This window comes from Apostichopus japonicus, chromosome 18, assembly GCF_037975245.1.
Source record: "Apostichopus japonicus isolate 1M-3 chromosome 18, ASM3797524v1, whole genome shotgun sequence".
In the NCBI taxonomy this organism is placed as follows: Eukaryota; Metazoa; Echinodermata; class Holothuroidea; order Aspidochirotida; family Stichopodidae; genus Apostichopus; species Apostichopus japonicus.
In genome coordinates this window covers 4,477,599-4,499,423 of record NC_092578.1, presented here as the reverse complement: position 1 = coordinate 4,499,423, position 21,825 = coordinate 4,477,599, and the positions used below count along the sequence as shown (strand labels likewise).

The following is a 21,825-nucleotide window of genomic DNA, read 5'->3' as shown; positions in this document are numbered from 1 at the left end:
CATTATGTGTTCGTGTGTTGTCTAATGTGGATAACAAAGTTATAAATTTGTAACTGTTGGCATCTACAGTTTGGTAACTAAGATACTGTAACTCCTAAATGATTTGGTTTTGCAATCAACAAGTAATTTGAAAATTGGGAAGGTGAAGGGAGAGGGGATAACAATTGAAACTATGAGTGTCTGTAAGTTACCCAAAATTTATTAGTTTTACTTCAAGAGTAAGGATTGTAGAAGTGCCTGAAATTACATCTAGTGATAGTCTCAGCATGGAAATATGGTCTGAGTGTAGAATTCAGATTTAAATATAATATATTATTTAGGGAGAATAAAATCTTAGTTTTACTTGAGTAAGGATTGTAGAAGTGCCTGAAGTTACATCTAGTGATAGTCTAAGCATAGAAATATAGTCTGAGTGAAGAATTCAGATTTAAATCCATAGGGAGAATATATACAATTATAGATTACTTGAGTAAGGATTGTAGAAGTGCCTGAAGATACATCTAGTGATAGTCTGAGCATGGAAATATGGTCTGAGTGTAGAATTCAGGTTTAAATATATATATTATTTAGGGAGAATATATAAAATCTTAGTTTTACTTGAGTAAGGATCGTAGAAGTGCCTGAAGGTACAGTACAGCTAGTGGTATTCTGGGCATAGAAATATGGTCTGAGTTAAGGTGTTAGAATGTAAATGATGAAGTCAGTGTGTACTACTGTATACTGTATGTGAATTGTAATTTATTATGGAACTGTGAAATTCAAGCTTTGATTTTATAGTTCATCCTATCCCTAAATGATATAAAGATGATGCTTTGTGATAAAGACTATGATCTTTGACCCTAAACAGGTGGCTATCCCTTCAGGACTAGTAAAAGTTTGGTAATACTGTCAGCATTGTCCAGCATAGACATAAATCTTCCATATTCTTCTGATAATTTGGTTTCAATGACATTTGACCCAGGTTCTTCATGCAATATGTGGTATTGTAGTACTAACAATACAGTTGGTATTGAACAAATACTGCTATGGAGGTGGCAGAGTTGATATACATTACATCAGTGTTAATCTCCTTGTCAGTAAAGGGAGTTACTTTATATAGCAATGCAAAGACTGCTAGATGTGTAATTGGCCACAAAGTTGCAAGAGCATCCAAATGAAGACACTTGAGCATTTTTCCACAGTTTTGAAATGTTAATTATGCATAGTATTCATAATTTTTTGGGTACATTAACTTTGTGCTTGAAAACATTCATGGTTATAGTTGTATTCTGCCTGGTAGTCTACTCTGAAGTTGGTACCATTACTGTTTTTTCTTGAAATAATGCCTCGTTTTGCTTGTTTTTTTGTAATTCCAAAGTGTTAACCGCTTGTGATGTCTCTTGTCTGTGGAATTTAGGAAATTATCAGGTACTTGTGCATACTGTATGTGTATTTCTTATGTACATGTGTTGAACTGAAAGTCATTTTGACATACAGTTATCTTAAAACTTGATACTTCCAGATGGTTTTAACAGCCTCTCTAATAATTTTAAAGGCTCAAATCAAACCTCCAGGTGTCTTTATTAATGGGAGTTAATTAAGTCATTACTGGGTGAACAATATGATAATATATATGTATAATATGTCCCTTAAATTTTCACTTTGTGGACAAAATCATTTATTAACATTCATAGACACTCCCAAGCATGTACACATATTTAATTTATAATGCACATGTTGCAATTTGAATTTTTTCAAATGTTTGTATTTGATTTTTATCTCTTGCTTACAGTGCAATATAAAATTGGATAAATATTGACTTAAAAATGAGTCAGTATTTTAGATATTGAAGCACAGTGCAAAATGCTGAGGAAAACAAAAACGATACTTTATAACTGATCTTGATTCATCCACTTTTACACAGCACAGGCCTGTTTTGTTCTTTTCCTTATTTTGCTAAGTTAAATACTAATTTGACCTAGTTTGGAATTTTCTCTACCAGTTGTCAGTATAACATTCTGTGATAAAAGCAAAATTTCTTAGAACTCTTCGGTTTTCATAGTTCAGTCAGGAGTAAACTAAATTGAAAAGGCCAAATTTTGAGCTGAAAGGGATTTGGAAGAATAAATACAAAGGTTAGTCACTGTAACTTTGTTTCTCTATTGTTAACACTTTTGCCGCTACTTCAGTCAGTTGTGAATAATAAGCTTAATCTGCTCTGTGTCTGAAATTATTGCTTGTGGCAGTTTGCAGGCCATTTCAGATAGTTTCAATGGTTCATAAAATTGCCAATTTTCACTTGAGTCATCAATAAGTTGTTGGAATGGTGATCTCAAAGAAAAGGAAGTTTGTAACCTGTGAACAATTGACAGTGTAGTGGTTTTAATGCACACATACATGTATATAGCTGGTTTCAGGTTTCTGATAAGTAGAAACACACCCACTATTGCTATCATGTCTATGGTGGGTTACACCATGGAGCTATAAACAGAAGCTCCATGGTTACACACTTTGACAAACACGAGCAGGTGAGGAGATGGTAAAGGGGGGGGGGGGGGGGGCTAATGTGTAGATTAATAAACATGAATGCAAATTGAGCAGTGATGGTGGTACAGTATTTTAGTTTTCTCTCTTTTTGATTCTGTGTTTGGCATAAAAAAGTAAAGATGAAGAAGAGGAATCTAGGACATTTGAAGTGTGAGTTTAAATTGTTCATTAGTATAAACTTGTAAATCTTGTTTAATATTGATGAACTCACAATCATACATAGTGCAGCACAATATAAAATTGTGGGATCAGTAGCACTTGAAAGAATAAGAAAGAAAGTACATGTGGGTATGGGGAGTGGGCAGGGTGGGGTGTCGAACATGGTACGATTAACAGAATTATAGCACAGTGTGTTGCAACCAACTCTTTGCTTCTTGAGTTGTGACCATTACCTACATAAAGCTGATCCCTCTCAAATCCCCACTCCCTCCCCAACAGCCCCTCTCCCTACACACACATTCAGGAGCAGAATTAAAAAAAGAAAAAGTCACCTATAGATAGTAAGATAGATCCTGGGAACGAAACACAGACAGCCTGATCCACTCTCAGCCCAAATCCCCTTGCATCACAACTATAACCTGAACTGTATGATCTTGAGTATATATGTTATATTAAGTGAGTATCACAAGTCTTCTTGGAAAGGGGAATAGATACTACACATGATCAGATTGGAAGGTTAGTGAGCAATCTCTACTGTGTACAATTTAGATATATGATGCCAGGATCAGAAATGAACTTTAAATGGCTAAACCTTCAACCAAGGTACTCCCAGAGGTGACAGTAGAATACATACCTTAGAACTGATACATATCCATTGAGGCAACCCTGTTTATATCTTAAATAATATAGCACTTACTGTGTACTGCTACCTTTCATTTATCTGGGGTACTGGTTTGTGGAATGCTGCTTAATCAATTCCCAGGGTACCCTATCGAAGAAGAAGAAGAAGAAGTTCAGTCTAATAGGATGTATTTAAATCTGCACAGTATATAGGCCCCTTTAGTTCCTAAAATAAATGTCACAATACATTGTACTCTATGCTTATAAGCAAGCTCTGTTTGAACAGTAATTCATAGATATGGCTTGAATTGGAACCGAGTCTTAATTGTAAGTTTAAATAATCAATAATCCTGGTGGAGTCACTGAATCGCTGAATCGGATTTGAAAGGCTATAAGCTGTTAAATATAATGCGAACTGCCTTAGAGTGCAGCTTTACTGTGTTAACGAAGTATCATCTCTCCTCCATTCAACAAGATGTATTCCTCGTTTTTTTGTATTCACGTGTATGGCTTGGTTCAGCCCCAGAAGGGAGCTCTTATCATGTATATTTATATACAGAAGGTAGATTCACTGTAAATTTTTAATTAAGTAAATGGATGAGCGAGTCATAAAACAAAACTTGATACGGTCAAGTCGTAAACAAATTTGGAAAGAGTAAAGTCACCATGGTACAGAATGTAAAATAGGGACTGAACCTGGGGGGGCCGGAACCTTGATAATACAGGATAAGTTCAATTTTAATTCAATTCAACTTTAAGCAGCTGGTTTAGTAGTCATTTCCTGACAGTATATATGAAGCTAAAGGTGTAAAAGTGAGAGGGTCTGACAAAGTTTGGATCCTAGCTGGATCTTTATCAGAGGCTAACTGAAAACAGAAACAAGCTAAAGAACACAATTAGGAGACACAGGACAGACAGTTCAAATGGACAAATGAGCAGTTTAATTCCAGGACAAATGAGTGTTAAACAAAATGAGTTTTCAGTTTATCAACTTGAGTTACCATCTCATATTGTTTTTTCTTCCAAAAAATGAACTTCCATGAAGGAGATAAGAGATCTTAATGACTTCATTGCATTCTACGAAAAAAAAAAAATAGATAGACAATTTCCATGTATTAGTACTATTATACACATACAGAAATTCAGAAAAGCAAAAACTTTTAACTTCATAGTTTTCATTCTTAAATTTCATTTTGATACGAAAGTTGCCTTAGACGTAGCTTGAACTGGTGAACACCATTGTCGTATGATTTTCTTGTATCCAACAGAATTGTAAATAATTTTTTTAACCAACACGAATGCAAAATATTCACTTTTCATTTGGTAACATATGTACTCACAGAGCCTATACCATGTTTACAAGGTCACTTGAAGGTAGTGTGCCAAAAATTTCCATCATGGCAAAAAGTGCCTGTATATGTATTCATGTTGTGGGTAAAGTTGAAGAACACAAAGGTACAAACAGAACCATGACTAATGCTTGCTTAAATTGGTTTCCAGTTGGTGCCTCCCTTGTGGCCTACTTGCTAATGATTGTCAACAATAAGAATCTTGTGGCTGTTGAAGTGTCTTAAATAGGGAGACAGCTTTGTCTGGATTATGAATGAGTGGGTTTCCTAGAAGGGTTCTTTTGTTGGTGGACACCAGACAGTTTACTCAGGGTTGTTTTATTACTTTGCAGTACATATAGTAAATAGAGCTGGTTATTTCCTACATCCCACAACAACAACAAAAAACAGTAAAATGAAGGTGCTGTTCAAGGCTGGGGTTTGGTTACTTTCAACACTTCAGACATCATTGCAATCATTTTTGGATCATTTTGGAATCTAAACTAAAAACATGTCGTGAAATTACTTCTGGTATCTCATTTTGCATGGCAGAATTTGTCAGATCATCATACATAATTAATGATGGCAAACAAACAACGGGCATTCGGTATGGAGAGAAGTTGGCGTCATCTCAGATGACATGAGTTCAATGAGCTGCATAATAAGTGGAATATTTTATGCATTTTAATGCCAAGGTGCTGGTACCCAGCTCTCATGAATATAGTCCAATTGGTATCAGGTCCACTCTTGGAAGTAACTTGAGCAATTATTTCTGGGTCATGAAATTTGTCCATTGAACCTTTGGTAATTTGGAATTGAGCTTTCCTTGCTTTGCAGCTGAGTATATAACCATTCTTTGTGTCCTTCTCCCCCACCCCACCCCTCCCACATTGATCCATCTGTGCTATATGTTGTACTTTACAATATATGACACATTGCTACATTGTCACTAGTTGCAAATATTATATACAGTTACATGTAGCAGTGGCGGAGCTAGAGGTATTGGTCGGGGGGGGGGGCGAGAATGGTCTGTAGGGGTGCTTTCGATACTATCTAAGCGGAGCGCCACCACAGGTTGGCGCGGAGCATACAGACATTTTTTGAGTAAAGATACTCTCTAGATCGCCAGAAATGACCCTTTACGGGCCTTGCTAATTTGCAGATAATCGAAAACCCCGTACAGTTCTTGGAAATTTTTTCGTAAAACGGAAGTGCCAATAAATTAAAGACCGCCGTTAGAGCATTTTGTCATAAAATTACACCAATAAAATGTGACAAATGTTAATAGGTAGATGAGAGCGCAATAAAAATCTCAATAATCGCAAATAAGAAAAAAGTGGTAAAAAGCTGAAAAGGGCGCCAGCAGTCCATTTGAGTCCGTCGGGGGTCATCCCCCCCCCTCTGACTGTATGGACGCTCCGCCACTGACAGTTAGAAGAAACTAATGCAGTTTCTTCTCTTATTCGCTCTACTGTATATGACAATAAACTTGTGACCAAATAGTCAACTTCAGTTGACATCTTTTCAAATCATTTCTATCTCAGTAAATGTGATTTATATGAAGATTTTAATCACCCAGGTGAAAGGAATTCCAACTCTGCACCATTAAGGTTTCTTTTGCAGACCTGTCAGTCTAAGTTCTCTCACAATATTTTATCTTTGGAAGTTTGGGTCATGTTTGTCCCATCCGACTTTTATATTTCTGTATCACTGTCCTCTCCATCTGGGTAGGGACTGTGAGAGTGAAACTGATGGTTGTCTCTCAAAAGCCCAGCTGTAGCACCCCCCCATTCCCCCTCCCCCGGGAAAATCTGTATAACTGCAACCTTACATCATAATGCCATAGAGGGGGGGGGGGGAACTGGAACCCCATGGCTGATTTATGGTACAGCTTGTTATTCAAAGACCTCAAAATATTTTTGTTTTTTAGTTGTTATAATTTGGGCACTTACTTTAGCCTATAAATCTGTCATGAATGTGATATAATGGTCTGGTCATATATGTCAGTGCCGACTACCAAATTCTCTAAATCTCTCACTCACTTTCCCTGCTATTTAATGATTGGAACTTCCAAAGCACTAAAAGCCTCTCTGAATCTGTGTTACAGTAAAATATCTGGCAGTCTGACCAGATAACTTTCAGCTGAGAGAACTTTACGACTTGTAAAATCGAAAGGATTGATTATAAAAGTTTGATCTTCCTATTTGACAAAAACTGCTGCTCAATCTGCTATTTTACAGCAGATGTTTGGTCAATTTTGGTACAGTTTTGGGTCCCAGACCCCCAAGCCTACATGGACATCTGCTTCAACACACCCTCCCCTCTGTGAACCTCCTGGATGTGCCATGCCCTTGAACTTATCCGTCCATTTACTGAAATTATTACTGACATTTAACTAGAAATTCGTGCAGCAGATAGTTGAGACTTTGCGAGTATTTAAACAATCAACATGTCTGCATTCTTGAATACAATTTTGGAATGCTGTTAGTTTATAATTTTTTTTTTCCGTAATTGCTCTGATGAGAAAGCCACACACTACTACCCATACAATTTTATTTTGTTTGTTATCTTTCAGATTTTCCTTTTTCCGGTAAAAAAAGGAATGCACAGGAAGCAAAGATGAGTACCAGCTCAGTGGACGTGGAGTACCCCATTGTTTCCTGGTTTACGGAGAAACCGAACACGCCGACCGACTTTCCTTACAACAAAGACTGCAGTGATATAAGATACGAATATGATTTGGCGACGGCGATCGTCTGCGGTGTTTGCTCTGTGTTTGGAATCATATTTGTTTTCTTTGGTAAGTATTTGTACATAACCCTAAGGGTCCTTTTTCTCTTCACCCCCCCCCCCCCCCATTGGAAAAACATGGATATTTTTTTTTGTACGTATGAAGAGATATGTTTTGATTTGGTCAGCCAGATTCAGGGGTTTGATGAGAGAACTAGATAGCAAGTGCTGAAGATTTATTTGTTATTGTATAAATTTGCATATTGTGTATAGAGTGCAAGGTTTCTGGTTACGTTAATAAAACAGACAGCACACACACCCACACACAGACATGTATGGACTTTTAACCATCAAGTTGTAGAATGAATCCAAAGGGCATACTAGCATATATCTATGTACACATTCATACACTTAATATACCAATGAGAAGAATCGGGTATTTTAGGAACATAAATTTTTAGTTTACCATATGAAAGGGAGGTGTCTACAGTAACTTGATTTGACATTCCATCAACAACAACAACAAAAAAAGGAAAGAAAACCTGTTGCCTTTGATTTGTCTCATTGTGCTATAAGTATAAATGCAACAACCATACAGCCATCAGAACTACAAAACAAAGCCTCACTCTTGTTGTTTTGTTTCCTGAAAATAATCTTACCCTCAGAAATTTTTCTAATATCCGTTTTAGTGGGAATACGTAGGCTGTTGGAGACAAATAAGAGAGGTCTGAGGACAAGTTACAAGTGTGTTTGACATGAATACAACAGAATGTAGCAGATATATTATAATAAGATTGTTTAAGTTTTTACAAAACTCTTAAATTTTTGTACATTGATTTGTATGCAAAATTATCTTGTAGACTGGCATTATTCCAGGTCTGTGAAGAGAGTAACTGGTACAAGGAAAAGACAATCAAAACAATTTGCTCATATTTTATCTGTCAAAGTTTCTTTGATATTATGCAAATAATATCAAACACCTTCTACCCTAGAATTTGTCTTAGAAGATGTCACTTGAGTGGTTTGTTAATAGCTGATCTTTTTGGATGATTCATTGTCTTCATGACAACAACAAGATACAGAGGATTTGTTTTCAAGCCTGGAGAAATAACACATATCCAGCTTGAATCAATGAATGTGTTCCCCTGGGATAGGGCCAAACTTTACCTTATTTTACACAAGCGTCTACAGTCAGTGTGCTCTATGTATACAAGATAAACTTTAAATAGTCCTCAGATTATAGTAGTATGTAATACTCTCTTAAAAGGGGTATTCTCTTGAAAGATGAGGCCACCAAGATATCAGTGTTGTAGCTACGCCGGTTGGCGCCGGTCGGACTTGGCCAGCACTAACGTTTGCTGACCCGTACTCCAAGTAAAAAGTTATAATACCAACCGACACTCGCGCTTCTGATCGACCGGTACAAAATTCAGTAAATAGTGTCACGAAATAATGGTCTGAAGTAGTGGAATGATATACCTCAAATTATGGCCATATAAGTTACCATTTTGCATCTGAGCATCGTGCATAAGGGAAAAATTGTCAAAAGGGGAGGAGGACACCTCGCCCCTTATACCCCTCCCCCAGGACACGGAATTGGCAGGCAACCGCCACTCCAGAAAATTCAACCGCCACTTTCAAAAACCTAGCTACAACCCCGTAAGATATACAATGTACTACGACTGGCCGCGATGAAAAACACAGAGTACAACTTTTCTTGAACCACCTCACCTGACTCTGAATCCATTAAACTTTCCTGTTTATACACGCTGCATGGAAGTAACCTCATTATCTTGTTCGGTAGTGCATTAACTATGTCTGCATCTGACTATATAGGGAAAAAAGGCTTGTCAACGTAGTCTAGTCCTTATAATTTCCTTTACAGACATTTCAAGGTTGTCTTCAATTAATCCATGTTATTTGCACATGATATAAATTCACAAAAAGTAAAACTTTTAAGTCTGAATAATTCATTCCTTGGACTCTTTATAAACTGATCTGGTAGGAATAAATGTTGTTATGCCGCCTTCCTGCAATAATGGCAAAGTTGCCGTGCAATTTATCTGAATATACTGAATAATAAGACATCTGGTGAATCTAGCCAGTTTGACCAACTGACAAAGTGCACTAATATGTGTTAACGAGTGGATTCCACTTTTTATACTTTTAAGATGCATTCCACAATAAAGCAATGATTAATTCTCCATTTGCAGCTGTTTGTAAATGCTAGAGCTCTATGTGCAACTATGAAATCACACCTGTTTGCTTCAAGTTCACTGAGGAAACAGCCTGTGAACTTACTAGAGCGTTGTGGTCGAGTGGTTAAGGCAGGGGACTTGTGATCTAAGGATTGCAGGTACGAGTCCTGGCCAGATCATTACGCTGTGTCCTTTGGCAAGGCACACACACTATGTCCTGTTGCCTCTCTTCACCCAGGTGTATAAAAGGGGACCAGTGTGATAAATTGTCAGTTAGGCGCTGTTTAGCTGCTGCCATATGGAGGGATTCCCTCTATGTTTGACAGGTTATCGTTGACTAGGGTTATATTGTGATGCGCCTTAAGACCGTTATCGGTGAAGTAGTCTGCGCTTTAAAAAGTTAAATATTATTATTATGATATTATGATTACAAGTCTTGTAAACAGAATGAAAAGTATTTTGGTAATCAGGCAGAAATTAAACAAACAGCATTGCTGTTTCAGTTTCAACTACTGGTTACAATCAATTTAACAAATCTGTCAGGTTTAAAAAAAAGAAGCTGCCTTCAACTCAAAAAGTGAATATTGAACATATTAGAATATATCATAAACCCTGAGCAGTGTTTGTCTGTAGTTGATCACATGTTCAGTATTGTAAGACACACACAACTCATGTTAAAGGTTGTGAAGACTCACGCACAAAGAAACGTCTCATGCCGTTAATCTGACCTAGTTTCAAATGAGTTGTAACAGAAGTGTTAGACACCACCATCGATCCCAGAAAATACACACACAGCTTGCTACCGTAGTAATTAGACACTAGTTTACAGTCAATACATAAAGCTACAGTCAATACCCACAACATAGCAGGGATGGACATCTCAGGTCTAGAGAAAAGATAACAAGGTATCACGTTTCATTACTGTCTGCATTTTGTAGTGAAAAGAAGAAAACTTCACTTGCAAGCAACGGAAAGTTAGGTTTTTCAGAGCGCGACACGCGGTTTGGGGCGAGTCTTCAATACCTTTAAAGAAGCCTTTTTCTTCATTTGAACATTTTATATCGGAGAGGAGTTATATCAAAGATGGAAAATTTCTTCTGACAATGATCTATTGTCTAATGTAAGCAATGGTATTATTTGTCATTATTGTCAATAAACTGAACAATATTGATAAATGTAAGCATTATCCGTCACTGTGCACAGACACTTGGTTTATCACAATTGATAATTAAATCCAAATGCATTGTTTTTATGTATGAAAATATGGATTAAGGAGCAAATTTACACTATATATGTAAATCTGTCCCTGATTCTAACATTCCAAAAGTGTCGATTTAGCTATCCATTTGTCTGAAATTTGAGGTCACTAAATCTAGATGGGACTGTTCTTCCAATCTTGTAAACCTGAAGCGTGGAGTACTATCCTGAAAATACTGTGGGAAAGTTTTGAAATGTACCTGGTTGATCCACAAATGTCTATTTAATACAATTTTCATGGCTAGATTGATTGTTTTCAGAAGGTCTATCCTGGGATTTAGTATTCCAATATGTACAGTTAAGTAGAGTATTGGACTTTTATAATGAAAGCTTTTCCAGATGTCTGGAAGCTTACCGTGACAATTGTTCGCAGAGGGGAGTCTCCATGCTTGAACAAAAAAGGTGTATTTGCTCTGAGCTATATTACAATTGATAGCTGAGTACAGAGCCCTTCCATTAATACAAAAGGTGACTTATTAACGATTCCACAGTTATCCATGGATTTCCCATGAACTAGACATATGGAGGTTACTAAATCATGTCTGGTAACTACATGAGTGGATTGATGACTAATGTCTAAGTATTGGTCCATGTTATCAGTCTGGGTGTGACTTTTCACAGAATGGAGGGAAGATGATGCAAGGGTTTCATGTGCTTATAATAGCCGATAAAAGTTAAATCTGATTTGGTATTGAATTTAATTATTTTATAGGGTAAATAAATATCATTGTTTTTGTTTATTTGTTGGTTGTTTGCCTGTTATATTTGATTATTTGAAATTAACTTTTGTGTCTCCTGCTTACCTGTCTCCTCACAACCTCAACACTCGCTCTACCGTACCTATCTGTGAACTGGTAACATTTTATAACACTGTACCCCCTCTATGACTGGACCTCACCAGTCAATGAATAACTGATTAATTTTACTTTATAGCAAACTAATAATTCCTCTTGAGCTGGAAAAGTTCTTTAAGGTCAACATCAGAATATTAAGTTAAGCTTTGTAGCATCAACAAATGTATGTTAGCACTCTGTGTTCACTTCAGCTCTCTTCAATCCCATTCCTCCTCCCAAAGTCTCTCCCATGTAGAAATATTTCTGTTATATATCTATGGATAACAAATATTACGGTGACAGACCTACAGTACTATATGAAGCCCTTTATTCCTTTGTTTCTTATATGACGTATATATGTATATATATAAGGGGAACAATAAGTACTGATAGTGTTTGATCTCACTGAAAGATCTTGTCAACCTTGGCAGCTAATATTGGATTTAATGAAGTATGTATCTATAATAAGATATCATATCTGTCAGTGATTGATCCATGCTATCATATTTCTCTTTAATATCGAATTATTGAGTGAACTGATTTCTCTCATCCAGAATTCCTAAATTATGAAGATTAACGTAGCTGACATATACATGTATAATGTGACTGGTTTCAGAGATCATGGAATCTCTCAGCGTTGCATTCCACTACACATAGAATTTAAGTAAACCCATTTGTGTGGGAGTCTGCTTGTTAAAGAGATCTATTGAAGCTTAAATATCAAAACTATCAAATGAACTTGCAGACACATCATTTCCTTTGGAATACTGCCTCCCCCCTCCCCCCCCCCTTAACCCCCGCTAATCAGATCCTACCCAGTATAGAACAAAAGTACTAACATCTTAACATACCGTTCTGTGGTATAATTCTTCCAAAAGTTAGTATTCCAAAATGTCACCCTTTAACATGTCAAATGCTGTAGTTGTTGGAGAATAGTTTTCCATCAAAAGACATGACAACATGCTATTTAAAGTTATATTTACACTGCTAGCTAGCTTGATTACCTATCTCCTCACAACTTGAACACTCTCATTGTAACATGCCTAGAGTAGATGTACTTAACATTTTTAACCCTGTTCATGATAGTGACCAGTGGCTTCAGAAGTTAAGAAACAAACCTCCTTATTTACCACTCATAGTGCTTAGACTGGACATGCCTTTCTTGGTCATGGACTTTGTTTTCTTCACAAAATATTTGTCTCTGGTTTCCATCTGGAATTCTGTTGGTGATCACCAAAATCTCTTTTTATATCTCACAGGTGGGCAAAGTGTGGCCTGCGCAAATGTCATGTAAATGTACTGTAGCAAACTTTAATATGCTGCTTTAAAGAGGACTGATTGCATGTTTGTTTATATTGATTATTGAACATATGCTTAGCAAAATGAAGCATTGTTGATTTTAAGTTGAGGTACCAAAGTTCAGTGCAAGACACTTTGAAAACATTACTGACTCAAACGATTGCACAAAGGCATGAAAATAATGTGAAGTATGTATGCGTGCCACGCCTGTCAAGCAAAGTTCCTGTAATTTTTTCTAAGTTTTTGAAGCACTGTTGTTAATAATAGCATATAGCAATGCTAGGTAATAGGTTCACTTGTACATCAGTATATAGCAGCTTCATACATGTATGTGAAGTAGTTACCAGAGGGAAGTAGATGAGCCTACACACGGTGGTAACATGTTAGTCATTCCACTCGACTTGATGGGACACTTCACATAGACCAAGTGAATGATATGGTACTATCAGCCAAGCTGACAATAATGGATGATGGTACTAGGCCTCCACCTGACATGAAGTATCATCCCTCGGTTATAAGGTGACATATTTGTAGCTTATAATGCTAAGATGCTCTCAGCTTCAGTCCAGATAATAAATCATGCAACTACCTCAGACAGGGTACAGGGCTTTCAGTCTAGCTCTATGAGGGGTTAATTACAGCCAGGTAAGTTCTCCCCGGGATGCAATACAACAGCATGTTTCTGGGTTGTTGCCATCTCTCTGCGACAAGATCAGATGTAAGTTTAAGTGCAGCTATAATTGTAACTATTGAAATTGAACCTCACCAGAGTATAATTTACATAGACTGAAATACAAATGGATTACAAGACTTTTTGGGAGTTCTCAATAATTTTGTTTTGTGTAAAGTCTATTTTTGTCGCTTTTAAATTGAGAATTAAATTAGAAATTGAACTTTAGAAGTGATCTTGCATATATAGTTCAAACTTCAAAGGGTATTGTAAAAGCTGTCTGAGTGATAGGATATCTGAAAATGTCAAAATAATATTTCATTCATTTCTATAACTCTCTGTGTGGTAAACATGTTCTGTCTATTCTGTTTACAGTTGTCTTCAATGTGGTGCCTAAGAATAATATTACAAACTTGCGGGGGGGTTAAAGATTCCTGAATTGAGTTTATTTGTCGCAAAGATCCGAAGATGATATGTGAAGCATGTATGTTTCTGTTGACAAGTACATTACTGTAGGAGTATGTCAACTCCATTTAAACATGATTTAATGGGGAGGGGGGAAGGTAGGGGAATTTGTTAATAACTCAAAATAATGAAAATTGCATAAAAAGTTATATCAAATAAAATCACAAATCACACACACACACATATATACACACTAACAAAGTGATGTGTTGTTATAATACTGTTTTCTTCTTCAATTTGAAACCTGCTCTGCAGATCGTCCCAACAAACTCAACGACTGTTTTTGTAAGGCTAGATCAACTTTAATTTGTATCTACTCGAAGATGAAGGATCACGTTTTCCCTGTTTGTATATATGTCAGGCAATGGATGTAAAATATCCCCTGCTGATACTCTTATGCTTAAATTAGAGATATTTGACATTGAAAATTATCTATTATAATTTTATTTCAGTTCAGTATATAATCCTACCACATCCTGGTTCACCATTGTCTCCCTTCATACAAGAAACACACCGCTGAGCCTGTCATTGTCTACAGTTAATCATCAGTTTATGTGATGTCCAGATTTTCTAATTATAAATCAGGAAGCTTTCATTTCCCCTAGCTCTTGATTTGAGCCCCAAATAAGATTCTGAAAAAATCTTAATCCTACATTTCCTCGTTACCGTTAATTTATTTGCGTGTGAGCATTTGTTCTACATCTTCGCCGCTTTTGCAAACACAGTTCCATCAATTGAACGGTTTGTTTTTCATCAGTATCCTGCCCTACAGTTTGTTTTATTTAGATCAATGTGGCACTTTCGCATCGGCCTGGTAGTTAATTGGGTGGAATTTACTCACCCAATTCAATTATGCCCCGAATAAACCAAACAGTATTTGTTGTTAACACAGGATATAGAATATTTAAGACTCACACAGATGACCGGGAGCTCATCAGATTGAGTGGTCATCCTTTTGTTCAAAGAGGCAGCCATGACCTATTGTTGAAGATGTTTGTCACATAAGTGAATTTTTACTCCTGAAAGTTGGGAATTGGGATATCTAGAGCAATGTCTGCCTATTATTTAATGCCCACTCTCATGGCAGGTAGCTTACAAAGGGAGAAGGGATACACCATATATATGTCTACCTGGGAGAGGGGGAAGGGAGGAGGGGAGGGAGGGGAGGGAGGGAGGGAGGGGTGTTTGTGGCAAGGAAGAGAATGTAACTTCTTCCTTATTTAAAATTGTTGTAATTCAGATAGGATGAACAGCATGGCAGCAAACCTACTTTAGCACATTGTAGTTCTTAACGCTCACACTTTACACAGATTTAGGAGAGAGATCTACTGTAGAGGCTATAATATCCCTTTAATCTAGTCACGAACAGTACTTACTGTGGCAAATGCTTTGTAGTACCTAAAGTAGACTCCTGAGAATGTTCAACTGATTGGGTACTTGAAAATAAATCTCTTGGTGGTGAAAGCTCTTACAATTTGTTTTATAATTTTGTGTTCCTTCATGGTTTATTGGTTTTGATGTGATGTATTTGGTACAACAGACACAGATCACAGTGATATGTACCATCTACCACTATATATATAGTACTATATGGTTATACAGCATTCCAGACAGAAGTCTGTCGCCTGTCTACAATTAAATCTGTTTTATCGTTTTAATCTTCATGGTGAGAGATAACAGACACTGTTCAGCTTTACTATATATGTGTCAACCATAACCAGTATTTGTCTTCAATTTGAGATATATCTATTGTCTTTATCCTGCATAATTTACATTTTAGTATAATGGGGAAATAGGAGAGGTTAAAATATTTCCACCACATAAACTCATGATATTAACCCACATCTGACTACCAGGCAACCAGCATACACTATATTGCAGACGGCAAGGGCCAGTACAACACCATGAGTACAAATATAAATTCTCCATGGTGTGAAAACAACTAGCACTATTGTAGTGCGCATGGAGTGCTTGCAGTATTAGGAAGAACTTTTCAGTTGATCATGGTGTTATTTGTTGGGGCAGACAGCACACTAGGCAGTATAGTCATGTAGGTACCTATAGAGGGAGAACGCTTGTGAGCACCGTGACAGGCTCAGAAATTAGTTGGCTACACAGCTAGCATCTGAAACTGCAAATGTACAGAGACTATATGAAACTTTAAGTTCCAACGTCCAGTCACGTAGGTATGCGTACTACAATAATTACAAGGCAGCTCTAAGCAGGTGTGTATGAGTATTCACTCTTCGTACTAGAATTCCTAGTACCCCAGCAGTACGAAGCTGAGTACAAGTCTGTGATGATGAGTACAGGTAACTATATATACTAGAATATGAGTGCAAGTATGGACTCACTGCAAGTCTGGTCACTCTGGTGTGAACATGGTTCTCTTATCTCGTAATATGGTAATACTATAGGAAATGATAAAACATACTGTCTGGCAGAGACATGTAATCATAACTGACCGTGAAGTGCTCTAAATTGACAAAATGGGTTTCCTATTGTTATTGATTTGTAAGTTTTTTGGGGTTTTCGTAGCTTTGGGATGTTTAGTAGCCTAAAGTCACAAAAAGGACAAGTTGGAGAGACAAGAATTGAAGGTTTCATGCTCTACTGAAAAATATGGTTCGGAATGGTGTTTCTAGGTAAACTGGTTTTAAAAGAGTTCACTTATCTTTTAGAAATGTTTCAACAGTTCTTGTCACATAAAACAGTGTTGCAACCTTCCTAATCCATTGACAAGTTTTTGCATATTCCCCCATCCCTCTTCAGACACCCAGGCATACCTACACACATTTAATATTAGCACACCTGACCCACATGCAACACTGAAAGATGAACATGATTCATAGGAGGCTGATGTAGAATTGAAGAGATTTGTACTTAGATAGGTTACAGGAAGGAAACAGACAAGATGAGGAAGTTAACAATTCAACTAAAGGAAAAGCAGTTTTCAGGAGTTTTTGAAATTAACAAAACATCTTTTATTTGTGTTGTATTGACGTTGTTCCTCTATCTGTGACAGGGAATGGGATATGTACTATACATGTGTGGTCGTCTGTCACTTTGAACTTTAAATGTCTTGCACACTGGTAATATAACTTCATGGCATCGATAAATATCCCTAATTGATAGAAAATAAAATAATTGTGGTTATGATGAAAAATGTCAAATTCACAAAGCAAATGTCATAATGGTAATTTTGAGTATCCTAAAAGATGTTAGGCTATAAAAAAAAATGTGTTTCTTTAAGAGAAGCTGCGACAAAAAGTGATGGCATAATAACGACACAACTGTCCTTTAAAGATGAACGATAGTGATTTTTCAGCATCGACGAAAAAATACGATTTTATTCAAGAGTATTCTAGTTGGTTTCCATATTACACATGTGAAAATTCAAGTCAATCCGATGTTGGGAAAAGCTTAAAAAAAATTCCTAAACTCGTTGATTTTTTAAACAAAAATTGGGCTTTTCGCGAACAGCAATATGATGATCACGTGATCTACAGTGACATGTAACGTCATTATGATGATAACAAAGTGAGCTCGGCGTAGTGTACTTCAGCAGTGTGCACTTAGTGTGTAAGTTTAGTTGCAACCTACTCTATATTGGACTCGACAAACTAAACCATAGAGGAGATTTGATACACTGCGTGAGACATTTAACGGTCTAATTTTAATAAGGTGTTATTGTTCCTGCTTTTTCTTGTCGTTTTAGTGAAGCCGACTGCCCCAATGTAAATTACGGAATAATCGGTCATAGAGCCATCTCGGGCCCAATTGAAATTTGCGTGTGGCAAGGTCACTAAAGTAAAAAAAGTTTGAAAGATTGATGCTTTTATGCCGCATTATTTATATATATCCCGATAAATGCTACAGTAAGTGTTGGAACTGGAAGACATGTTAGACGTGAACAACCTAACAGTGGCGTAGGAAGGTACTTTTGAGTGGGGGGGGGGCTGAAGACTGATGGCTGGCCTGGGGGAGGGGTCTAAGGGGAGGGGGTGTCCCCTCCCCTTTGGAATTTTTTTGCATTTCCAGGTGGCCTCAGATGCAATTTGGTGCAATATAGCACACTTCAAACACCCATTTTGTAAATAATTTTGCATTTTCACCTGGACTTAGATGCAATTTGGTGCTCCAAATGAGATTTTTTTCTCATTTGAAAAAGGGGTTTTCTAACTTGCGGAGCGGGGGGGCAGAATGATACTTCCGCCCCCCCATATTTTTCACTGGGGGCTGGCACCCCCCAGCCCCCCCGGTTCCTACGCCCTTGCAACCTAATGACTATGTGAGGAGAGAATCCACGTGCAAATTTCAATTGGGGCATGGACGTTGCTTAGGCAGAGTCTTTTTGGGCAGAGAGGTGTTCATACCCTCCAAACCACTTTAAATGTAATACGAATAGGAAATGTGTGTATGCTCGAGCGAAACAAAACATCGTGTATTACTTACGGTAGCGCACACTGTCACTTATGTTTGCACAGTGTGAAAGTACCGTTTGCGGACCTACGTGAAGTTGGGCTAGAATACGATTCCTCCCGAAGCCCAAACCACGAGGCATGCATGTGAATAAACGCAATAGGCATTGCATGTAGTGAGAAAATTGTTCGAGCTAGACTAACTACTCGATTGAGTTCAAATGCGGTTGTATTTCAAGCTCAATGAAACCTTTCTGTTGGATTTAATGACGCACGGAACAAGGAACGTTTATGTTTTACAGTAGGCCTAGTGCATACAAGCGAATCTACTTTGTTTAGAACTTTGGATTTTCTTTCGGATGTTATACTAAACTACGTTTGAGACTATCATCACTCTTGTTATTGTGCCAGTTTGACTGGTAAGTGAGCACATTCATACATCACTCTGTATAAAACCCGCCAAAAACGTGATCTTGAGATTTACGTTACTTTGGGTCAGCTTGCGAGTTACCTCTTCAGATATTGGGAAATCGTTGCGAAATCGCCGCAAATTTCGTATAAAAAAAACTTGTAAACACGTGGTGATGAAATCAAGAAACACTGTGATATTCATTATAATAACAGTTATGCTGACACGAAATGCACGCACAGCTCCGTACTGAACAGTTCACAACAGAAAAGATCATCACAGTGACGTCATTCACTGACCTGAGGGCTGTTCAAGGTCGTTGCAGTATTCGCAAATTCCTAAATTACGGAGACGAAAAAACGATGTTTTAATTCCCTTTTTTACAACTTTCCGGTGTGCTATTTGGAAAATTAAAAAAATATGTTGCTTGGTAACATATAAACTACATTATATATGAAAATGAGAGATTTTTTTTCTGTCACTATCGTTCTACTTTAAGTTGCAGTGCTACTCCTCAAAAAGTAAATAACAACTGATAGATTACGAAGCACCGACATAATTACCATCCTCAAAACATTCCTTTGTTGCCTTTCAAAAAATGTTTTGTTAAAGTGGAAACTTCTCTATGCATCTTTGCCATTTCTCAGGTAGGTAGCAAGTGAAAGGTAGGACTCGGAAGGGGGATGCAGCATCCTGCAGCCAGGCTGCGGAGGATGGTATCTTTTGTGTTTTTTTGTAGTTTGTAGCTCCTGCAGCTTCCGTTTTTGACACTTTGCTTTAGTAGCAGACACAGCATTGACTGTGTCTTATAAGTAACTTTGACTTGAGGCTGATGAGACTACTAAGAGATTAATTAATACATTGTTTTAATATGTTCTATATATATATATGTGTGTATATATATATAGATATATATATGTATATATATATGTATCCTACCTCATATAATTAAGCAAGTAACAGCTCTTGACATAAATTGTTTAGATGTCAGCATGGACATCAATCTTGATCAGTAGATGTCCACAAATTAATAGTTCTAAACTATGAGATCATCAAAAAAATAACAAACAAGTTATTAAAAGTAAAGGAGGGAGAAATATGCAAAGACAACTAGATGAGAAAAGAAAAACTAAACTTAACCAAACCAAATCCAACCAAACCATACCATACCATACCAAACCAAACCATACCAAACTAAACAAGAAAGCAATCAGAGATTGAGAATATCTCCAAGACTGCCATTGGCAGGCATTCTCAGACTTATTGTGATGTACAGGAAGTTGTTGAGAAGACTGTTTATTATTTGATAGCCTGAAATTGCAGAAAACATGATCATTAGAGCTGAATCGATGTCGCAACATTATGTGATTTAGACAGCAATTGGAAACGGATTGTTTACCTATTAAGGATGTACTAGAAGACACTTAAGTGATAGTCGGGATATCTACGCCCCAAATAAGAAGTTAAAGTTGACTCAGTGGAACCAAAACTCTCTTTTTTTCTTGAAGAGCTAAAGAATTGATTACTTCATTTCATATCCAGTGATCTCTAAGTGAGGTACTCTTTTTCAATTAAGCCCTCTCCTCCCCAACCCCCCCCCCATCCCACCTCCCTTCCAAACCTTTTAAAAACAAAGAAGTAAATGAATAATTGGGGGAAACACCAGTGTAAATTATAATAGAAGACATCTTGAAAATTGTATTTCCATACTAGTTGTAGTACCATTCACTCAGTATAGGCTGTGTTAGTGAAAACCTTTGATGAATGACCTCAATGAAAGTTTAGAATTTTCTAACTCTAACTCTGAAAATAAATGCATCAGATTTATATTATCTAAATCTTATAAACAGAAATGAGAAATTTTAGACAATTTTTTAAGTAATTGTCATTGTAACAACAAACTTTGCCTGAAGTGTGTTGATTTGACTGGTTGACTTGCTAAAACAATATTTCAGGGCAGGTTCTCAGGGAAAGAGTTTTGCACATTTCTGTGAATAGTTGTAGATCCTGTGGTTGTAGAACCCCCCAATGTGTCCCCTAAGGTCTATTTACTCTATGGATGACCCTTTCTGATCCCTCACACCTGAGAACAATACTGTCAAGGTCAATGACAGACATACAAAGATTTTACAGATGTAGGTAAATACACAGGTGACTACACAATTTGAAAGAAGTTTCTCTCCTAAATATGCTTTATATGGACGTACTCCTATATATGGACATAGAAAGATATCAGAAATGCAGGGAACCACTCTCTTTTGCTTAAAGCTTTATGTATGCAGACATACAGATATGCAGACATACAGATATGCAGACATACAGATATACATACAGATTACAGGGGGACTAATAATGCATAGCTACTCTGCAATTTAAAGCTGCAATCTGCATTCTGTAATGAACATGCACAAAGAAATTCCTTTCTTGATGGCCTAAATATTTCTTCTTCAGTTTTGACAGGTCCCTTGCAATCATATTATTATGGTGTACTTTTTTTGTAGGGAAATTTAAATTAGTCCATTTTTTTTGCAAAGAATGGGCAAATTGAAGTTTTGTTTATCAACAAGGCAACAGGGACACTGGCAAATTTATAAACACTGCCTCTTGTCTGTTAGATATATCCAGAGTATGACTGGAACCCCATGCAAAGTGCATGATTGAAATAATCTGCTTCATAGACAGAAAGAAAAAACTGCTTGCTTGAGAGCTTTGAATGCCATAAATAACATTTTCAACACTGTCTTCTGCAGGCTTGTCAAAGATAAATGTAAACAGGAATTATCTGTCAATTAATGTTTACAGAATTAGATAAGGGATTAAATAAAGCGGGGGGGGTGGGGGGGATGAGCCACATGTGAAACATGAGGGTAGTCTGAGGTCTGCCTGTCTGACTTTATATGGGTTGGATT

General features: G+C 37.0%; 1 protein-coding gene across 2 annotated transcripts in view; it reads left to right on the top strand.

Moving 5' to 3' along the window:
* Nucleotides 1-21,825, top strand: part of LOC139958352 (transmembrane protein 198-like) — a 42,860-nt gene that overhangs the window by 3,404 nt on the left and 17,631 nt on the right. For both annotated transcript variants that reach the window (XM_071955358.1, XM_071955359.1), the window contains exon 2: nucleotides 7,210-7,434. In XM_071955358.1, the coding sequence (XP_071811459.1) occupies nucleotides 7,254-7,434 (181 nt within the window). In that variant the 5' untranslated portion in view covers nucleotides 7,210-7,253. The remainder of the gene's footprint in view (nucleotides 1-7,209; nucleotides 7,435-21,825) is intronic.